This window comes from Myotis davidii, unplaced genomic scaffold, assembly GCF_000327345.1.
Source record: "Myotis davidii unplaced genomic scaffold, ASM32734v1 scaffold993, whole genome shotgun sequence".
Lineage (NCBI taxonomy): Eukaryota > Metazoa > Chordata > Mammalia > Chiroptera > Vespertilionidae > Myotis > Myotis davidii.
In genome coordinates, this window is record NW_006285483.1 from 2,196,931 (window position 1) to 2,204,430 (window position 7,500).

Below are 7,500 nucleotides of genomic sequence, written 5' to 3' on the forward strand. Positions count from 1 at the left end.
TGAGCAATTCAAAGAATGGAATTGCCATTGACTGAGATGGGGAAGACTGGGGGAGGGCAGGTATGTGGTTGCAGGCGGGGGCGGGGGGGGCGTGATTGGGATTAGGGAATTCAGTTTGTGGCACATTGGGGTGTTTGAGGAAGAAGCTGGACCAAGTTTGACGTGCCAATTGGATATCCAAGTTGAGATGTTAAGCAGGCAGTTGGGTAAAAACTCTCTCCATCAGGTCATCAAGGGAAGGGAAGCTTGATGAGTGGGGGCGTGGGGTGGGAGGGCTTGGCCTGCTTGGCAGAGCCATATATGAACTCAAAGGGGACAGACTTTCAAAGGTAGCCAATCGACCACATGATCTATCAGGGTGACCGGGAATTGAGTACAAGCTGGGGCCCAGGGGTGAGGGAAAAGGATCCCTTACCCATTCTGAGCCCTACCCTTCTTCCCAGGATTCCCTTCAGCAGCGAACAGCCTGGGCCATCAGCCAGCTGGCCACCAGGAGGTACCAGGCCAGCTGTAGGAGGGCCCGGGCTGAGTGGCCAGACTCAGAGAGCAGCTGCAGCTCAGCCCCTGTGTGTGCCATCTGCCTGGAGGAGTTCTCTGAGGGCCAGGTAAGGCAGAGACCATGGGTCACCTCTGTGACCAGGCTGGGGAGGGAGACTAGAGCTTGGGGGAGGAGGCTGGTGTGGGTGCTCTGGCTGCATCTGTGTCCTTTGTAGCCTTCAAGGTGCAGAGGTAGAGGACATCCCTGAGGTTTGGTTATTTTCCTGGTCTTCCAGGAAAGAGAACTATTGTTTGTTGAGTGTGTACCATGTGCCAGGCCCTGCAGTGGGTGCTTTAGATGCATTATCTCCTTTTAGTCTCATGACCATGAGGGGTGAGGGTAGATTAGTTTTTTATCCTTTTTGTACAGCAGAAAACTGTCTGTTAAGAAACTTGCCCAAGGTCATGCAGCTAAGTGGCAAAATCCAGGTCTACTTTATACCAAAGCCCATACCTTTCCTATTCCACTAGGAGGTCTTTTGCAAGTAGGTGATACCAAAAGGAGAGGCCAGAGGAAGTTAGGGGGATGTTCCGGTTCCTGGCGACTCCTGTAGCTACAGATAACTTTGGTTTGGCCCCTTGTTCTCTCCAGGAGCTACGAGTCATTACCTGCCTCCACGAATTCCACCGGGCCTGTGTGGACCCCTGGCTCTATCAGCATCGGACTTGTCCCCTCTGCATGTTCAACATCGTAGGTAGGAGGCGGACCAAGGTCTGCCCTATGTACAGGCAGATGGGTCTAGAGCAGGGGTGGGGAACCTTGTTTCTGCCAAGGGCCATGTGGGTATTTATAACATCATTCACAGGCCATACAAAATTATCAACTTAAAATTAGTCTGCTATTTGGGTCAAACATTTCATTAACTCACCCCTAATGCCTTGGCAGGGCCAAACCAAATGATTTTGCAGGCCTCATATGGCCCATGGACTGGACGTTCCCCATCCCTGGTCTAGAACCTGGTTTCCCTGTGGGGAGGGGTTTGCCTTGAAGCTGGGAGGAAGCAGCACTACCTCAACAGTTCTCTAAGCTGTGTACTGTTCAGGAGTGCCTTGTCTGAGGGGGAGGGCCCTTCACAGGGCAGACATCTTTATTATTCTAAAAATTATTTGTATTTTTATGACAGCTTTGTTGAGTCTAAATCTGAACTTGTATATTTATTTCAACTTTCTGGCAATAAACAATCCTATGCTATCAAAACCAGGATATTATGGCAACTTCCTAAGAGATGGAAATGAAGTATCTTGAGGCAAAGAAAGCCTTTTTTGAATCCACCCAGAGGTGCAGTGTGTGCTTGCAGTGAAGGAGCCCCCATGATGGAGGGGAGCAGGGGTTGCCATGCAGAGTGGAAACCCCAGGGGACAACCTGACTGGAGGGAGCGAGGGCATCCCAGGGCACATACAGGTTAGGAACGTCCTCGGTCGCCCAGATTCTGACTGGCTGTAAGGCTGTGCAGGCTCAGAGAGGTATGCGATAGCCACGCCTTTCTGAATGCACCCTCAGAGGTCTGTGCAAACACCTGTGCTCTTGGTTCTTTCTTCCAGGGGGAGATTCATTTTCCCAGTCCCTGGCACCTTCTCGGTCTTACCAGGAACCAGGCCGGAGACTCCACCTTATTCGTCAGCATCCTGGTCATGCCCACTACCACCTCCCTGCTTCCTACCTGCTGGGCCCTTCCCGGACGGCGGCGGCTCGGCCCTCACGACCTAGTCCCTTCCAACCCGCCCAGGAGCCAGGCGTGGGTCCCCGGCACCACCGCCTCCCCAGAGCTCCGCATCCCCTGGCTCCAGGCGAGCAGCAGCATCGGACAGTGGCCCAGCACCCCTTTGCGCAGAGCTGGGGTCTGAGCCGCCTGCAGTGTACTGCACAGCACACTGCCGCTTGCCCAGCACCCCCACGCCGGGCCAGGCCGCATGACAGCAGTGGGTCTGCAGAAAGCTACTGCACAGAACGCAGTGGCTACCTGGCAGATGGGCCGGCCAGTGACTCCAGTTCGGGGCCCTGTCATGGCTCTTCAAGTGACTCAATGGTCAACTGCACAGACATCAGCCTGCAAGGCATCCATGGCAGCAGTTCTACCTTCCGCAGCTCTCTCAGCAGTGACTTTGACCCCTTGGTATACTGCAGCCCTGAAGGGGAGCCCCAGGGGGAGGAGACGCAGCCCAGTGTGACCTCGCGACCCCGTTCTTTGGACTCGGTGGTGCCCAGAGGGGAAGCCCAGGTTTCCAGCCATGTCCACTATCATCGCCATCGGCACCACCACTACAAAAAGCGCTTCCAGTGGCACGGCCGGAAGCCTGGTGCTGAAACTGGGGTCTTCCAGTCCCAGCCTGCTGTTCCTCGGACACAGCCCCAGCCAGAGCCGTCCTCTCCTGATCAGCAAGCTGCCAGAGCCAACGTAGCAGCCCCTACTGGGCAGCTCCCACAACAGCTCGGGGCCCTCACAGAGCCAGCCCCAGACCTAAATGATGCTTCCAGCCCCAGTCCCAGTCCCAGCAGTCTCTTCCACTTGCAGAAATCTGGCTTCCCTGTCCGACACCCACAGAGGAAACGGCGGGGGGGTCCCTCAGAACCTACCCCAGCCTCTCGGCCCCAGGACTTGACTGCACACCTAACTTGCCAGATTTCCCCCCATTATGACCCCAGCCTGGCATACCCTTGGTCCCCAGAGGCCCACCCATTGATCTTCGGACCTCCGGGCCTAGAAAGGAGGATGCTACCAGAAACCCCAGGCGCCTGTTACCCAAGTTCACAGCCAGTGTGGTTGTGTCTGACTCCACGCCAGCCCCTGGGACCACACCCACCTGGGGAAGGGCCTTCCAGATGGAATTCTGGCACCCCAGAGGTCAGGCCGTGCCCTTACCCACACTGCCAGGTGCTGCCAGCCCAGCCTGGTGAGTTTTCAGGGGAAGCGGGTGTGGTGGGGAGAGGAGATGAGAGCTGTATATTGCAGAACAAATGAAATCCAATGACAAGGGGTTGATGGGAGCTGAGAAGTGTACAACAGGTGTGACAGTCAAAATACTGAACTACTGCCATTGCCTAGGATGCTGGCTAGAGCGCTCTGGCTCTGCCAGGTGTCATTCCTTGGTTACGGATCATAGGGAGGTCTCAGGGGAAGTCTTAGTGTGGCATAGATGTTAGAAAACACCTGGGGTGGAAGACCTTGGGCATCTGGAAAGGTCTGAGCTAGGACTCGGGACTCCTGAGTTGTGAATGGAGCCCGGGGTCAGGAAGTGTGGCTCTGTGTGTGGATGGGTCCAGGCCCTCCAGGGAGGAGGGAGTGGCCTTGGGTTCCTGGGTTCTGGCTAGAGCAGGGTCAAGTAGACAGGGTCAGATTTCCACCCCAGATCCAGGTGAGAATTCTGTTCTGGACTAAAGTTGACCCCCTCAGGAGGGAGACATGGTTCCTGGATATATTTTGAGAAGCAAAATTATGGACCAGGCAGGGGTGTTACCAGAAAGGGGACCTGTCCCTGAGAGGGTCTGCCTAGGGCTGGTGGTACTGTATGGTCAAGTCTGGTAGTACTTGACTTCCTGCAGAAAAATTTCACAACAGGAATCCAGGTGAATTTTAGAGGCTGTTTATTAAAGCTGGGGACAGTGAAACAAAGGAATTGAGCCTAGGCTGGGCTGCTTTGGCTCACTAAGAAGTCAGAGAAAAGGGAGCCTGGGGACAGGTTCAAGGGGTTTGCCTGGGATGAACTGCCACTGCCCATTGCTCTCCTGGTTGCAAGCCTCATGGGGTCCCTTAGAGTTTAGGAGAAGCATGCCTGTGGGGAAAGAAGGAGCTGGAGGGGAAAGGCAAGGGGGTGCTCCTGGGAAGGAGCGTGCTTGCTGGGACCTTTGTTTGAGGGGTTTAAGACTGGGCTTTTAGGGGAGGACTTGGGGGAGGATTTCAATAGGATAATCATCAGCTTTATGCTGATGTACCAAAATGAGATTTATTCTCTTAATCTCATCTGTCCTTGGGTGTGGTTGGCAAATGGCACTAATTGGATTTCTGCTATCAGTCTCCCTGAGCAGGGTGATTTAAGCTATTTACCCTCTTATTGGGGAGAAGTGTAAAACATTTACTTTTTTTCCTCTCTCCAGAGAGAGGAAGGGAGAGAGGTAGAAACATCAATGATGAGAGATAATCATTGATCGGCTGCCTCCTGCACGCCCCCTACTGGAGATTGAGCCCACAACCTGGGCATGTGCCCTGACCAGGAATTGAACCCTGACCTCCAGGTTCATGGGTTGACGCTCAACCACTAAACAACACACGCCAAGCTCATTTACTCTTTTAAGTGTGCTGCTGCCAGGGCCATCTTCCTCGAATCAGCCGTCCAGAAATCCTCAAATGTCTTGTTTTGTCCACAGTAAAGAAAAATCCAACCTGGTTTGGCCTTCAAAGCTCTAGCACCATCTAGCCTCCCTCTTCCTGCCCAACCTTATTTTCCACTCTTCCCTTTCCCTTCCCCTGCTCCATGCTTTAGCCAAACTGGTTTGACACGTATTGCGGATTTTGCAGCCCAGAATATTCTGCTGCCTTCCTATTCCCATAATTCCAATTCCTACCTAAAGGACCAGCTCATTACTCCCCTGGGACATGACCTCTCGCCTTACTCCGTTCATCTCTATGGCTGGCATTATTCCCATTTGCACACAAGCCTTCTCTCCTACAGGGTTGCCAGGTTCATACTTATTCATTTTGGTCTTCAATATGGCACATGTTGGCAGGCCAGATTCATGAGTGCTTAATAAATATTTATAGGGTGAATGAGTGAAGAGTAGGTATTGGTAACACACTGGTTGCTCTATGTGTTTCTCTTTCTCTAGATTTGTTTTTCTCCACCCTGTATCCCCACTGGGGCCCCTCTCAGCTTTCAATCCAATCACCCCTTCTGGACACACTCTCTACTCCTCCCTCTCTGTGGTTGCCTCCCAGCCATACTCTCCTGCAGGTGGTATAAGCAAGGGGCTGTGTGACCCTCGGTGACCTCTGTCCTCCTCTCTCTCTAAATGCAGGCTCGGAGGAGGAGCTTGAGGAGCTGTGTGAACAGGCCGTGTGAGATGTTCAGGGATAATTACCTCCAACCAAGAGTGTGCTCTGGATGACTCAGGGCCTACCCGGCACAGACGCCTGCTCCCGAGAGAAGAAAGGATCTCAGAAAACACCCCTCTTTTCGCCGTCCTTTCTGGAACCGCTGGAAGAGGAGCGGTGATGGAGGGTGGCAGGAGGTCTTGTTTCCTGCTCCCAGCTCCAGAGCTTGTCTGCAGCACACAGGTGCGGTGCAGCACGCCTGTGTCCGGCAGGGAACCAGCTGCTGCCTGTGTGGGCTGGTTTCCCGGAAGGCTGTGTTTTGAGAGCGGGAAGCTAGGTATGGGTAGATAGGTGTTATAAAGGTGCTGCTCCTTCCCCCAGCCCCAGCAGGTCTCCCTGGTCCCAAGCCTCATGTTCATACCAGCCGATGTGTCCAGCTGATTTCATGACCCCTCCTCGCCTCCTTTCCTGGCTGAGTCCTGCACACCAGTTTGGCTCCCGCTTGGCAAGGCTGCTGCATCAGCACCAACGCTGGCTCTTATCATTTTCCTTCTTTGCAAAAGGATCAAGAGCTGTGGTGACCTCTGAACCCTAAAAGCAGGGCAGGGTGGGAGGACACTGCAGGACCCGCCCCAGTACATGAGGGAATGTGTTTTTCCCTTCTTGTCCTTAATTTTCAGATACACGATATTAAGTCAGAGGGGAGGCTCTGGGAAGCCAGAGTGTGGGGTTCTCTCCCTGAGGTGGAGCTTCTGGCCTTCAAGCTTCCTTGTCACTCCAGCAGCCCCAATTTCTCCAGGAGGTGGGGCTGGTGGTAGTGGAGGGAATAACTTCCTTGGAGATCTCCCACGTCAAAGTCCCAAAGTGGGCGGAAAGAAGAGGGTTTCTGTTGGACTTCATAGAGGGAAGATGGAATAAACGTAGAAAAGGCAGAAAGACAGGTGAACAAGGACAAGGAATTCTTGTCTGGGAGTCTTCTCTCCGAGTAGGGATAGGGAACAGGGGAGAACAGAGGACCAGCAGAGTGGGACCCTTGGGTTTAGATGTTCCCAGAGGCTCACTTCCCAGTATAAGCCATACAGGCCAGGGACACAGGTGTGAGTGCGAGAGTAGATTTGGAGCAGGAAGTCTGGTCTGAGTAGCTGGTACCGATTGGGCAAGGGCCGAGGGGCCTCCTTGGGGTGACATTCACCCCAGGGCAGCCTGACCATTGCTGGCCCCTCAGGCGTGATCCCATTTGGAATGTGAATGTGGGAGCACAGCGGGCACAGGACCCCCCCTGGGAATGTTCTTCCCGCAGAGTCAGTGGGGACTGGTACCGAGGCACCCACATGGTTATTTATATCTGAACCAGACAGAAAGACGCTTGAATCAGGCACTATGTTGAGAAATGTATTTATTTGCTAATATATTTATCCATAAATGCAGTCTGGTCTCCTGGTTTTTGTCCTGTTATGACTGTCACCCAGGGTAACACCCGTGTCTTCCACATCGACAGAAATAAATTGTGATTTCAGAGGCGAGGCTCTGATGCATGAAAGGACAGGGTGGAATGGGGGGCCTGGCAACGAGAACTGGGCTATAAGCCCCTAAACGCTCGGTTTAGTGAGATCAGGGAAGGAGAAAGGATGACTGGATTCTCACGGTGGTTCGGTCTGTATTACTGGGGTGCTATTTGCTTCACACAATTTATGACTCGTCAGCCACTTTGTGACCTTGGGCTAATCCTCTGTGCCTCACTTTTCCACCCATAAAATGGGCCCACTCACAGTTGTTGCAGAGCTCCCCTGAGATAACAGAGGGAACGCATGTTCCAAAGTGGGAAGTAACCAGTGATCGAGGACATGCTAACGGGACCCGGAGCCCAGCTGCATACAGCCTGGGACCCCCACCTGCACACAGCCTGGGATGCCCACCTGCACACAGCCTGGGACC

General features: G+C 53.6%; 1 protein-coding gene across 2 annotated transcripts in view; it reads left to right on the forward strand.

Moving 5' to 3' along the window:
* Nucleotides 1-7,083, forward strand: part of RNF43 (ring finger protein 43) — a 60,656-nt gene extending 53,573 nt beyond the window's left edge. For both annotated transcript variants that reach the window (XM_006756201.2, XM_006756202.2), the window contains 4 exons: nucleotides 444-605; nucleotides 1,130-1,232; nucleotides 2,081-3,430; nucleotides 5,550-7,083. In XM_006756201.2, the coding sequence (XP_006756264.1) occupies nucleotides 444-605; nucleotides 1,130-1,232; nucleotides 2,081-3,430; nucleotides 5,550-5,593 (1,659 nt within the window). In that variant the 3' untranslated portion in view covers nucleotides 5,594-7,083. The remainder of the gene's footprint in view (nucleotides 1-443; nucleotides 606-1,129; nucleotides 1,233-2,080; nucleotides 3,431-5,549) is intronic.
* Nucleotides 7,084-7,500: the final 417 nt, after the last annotated feature.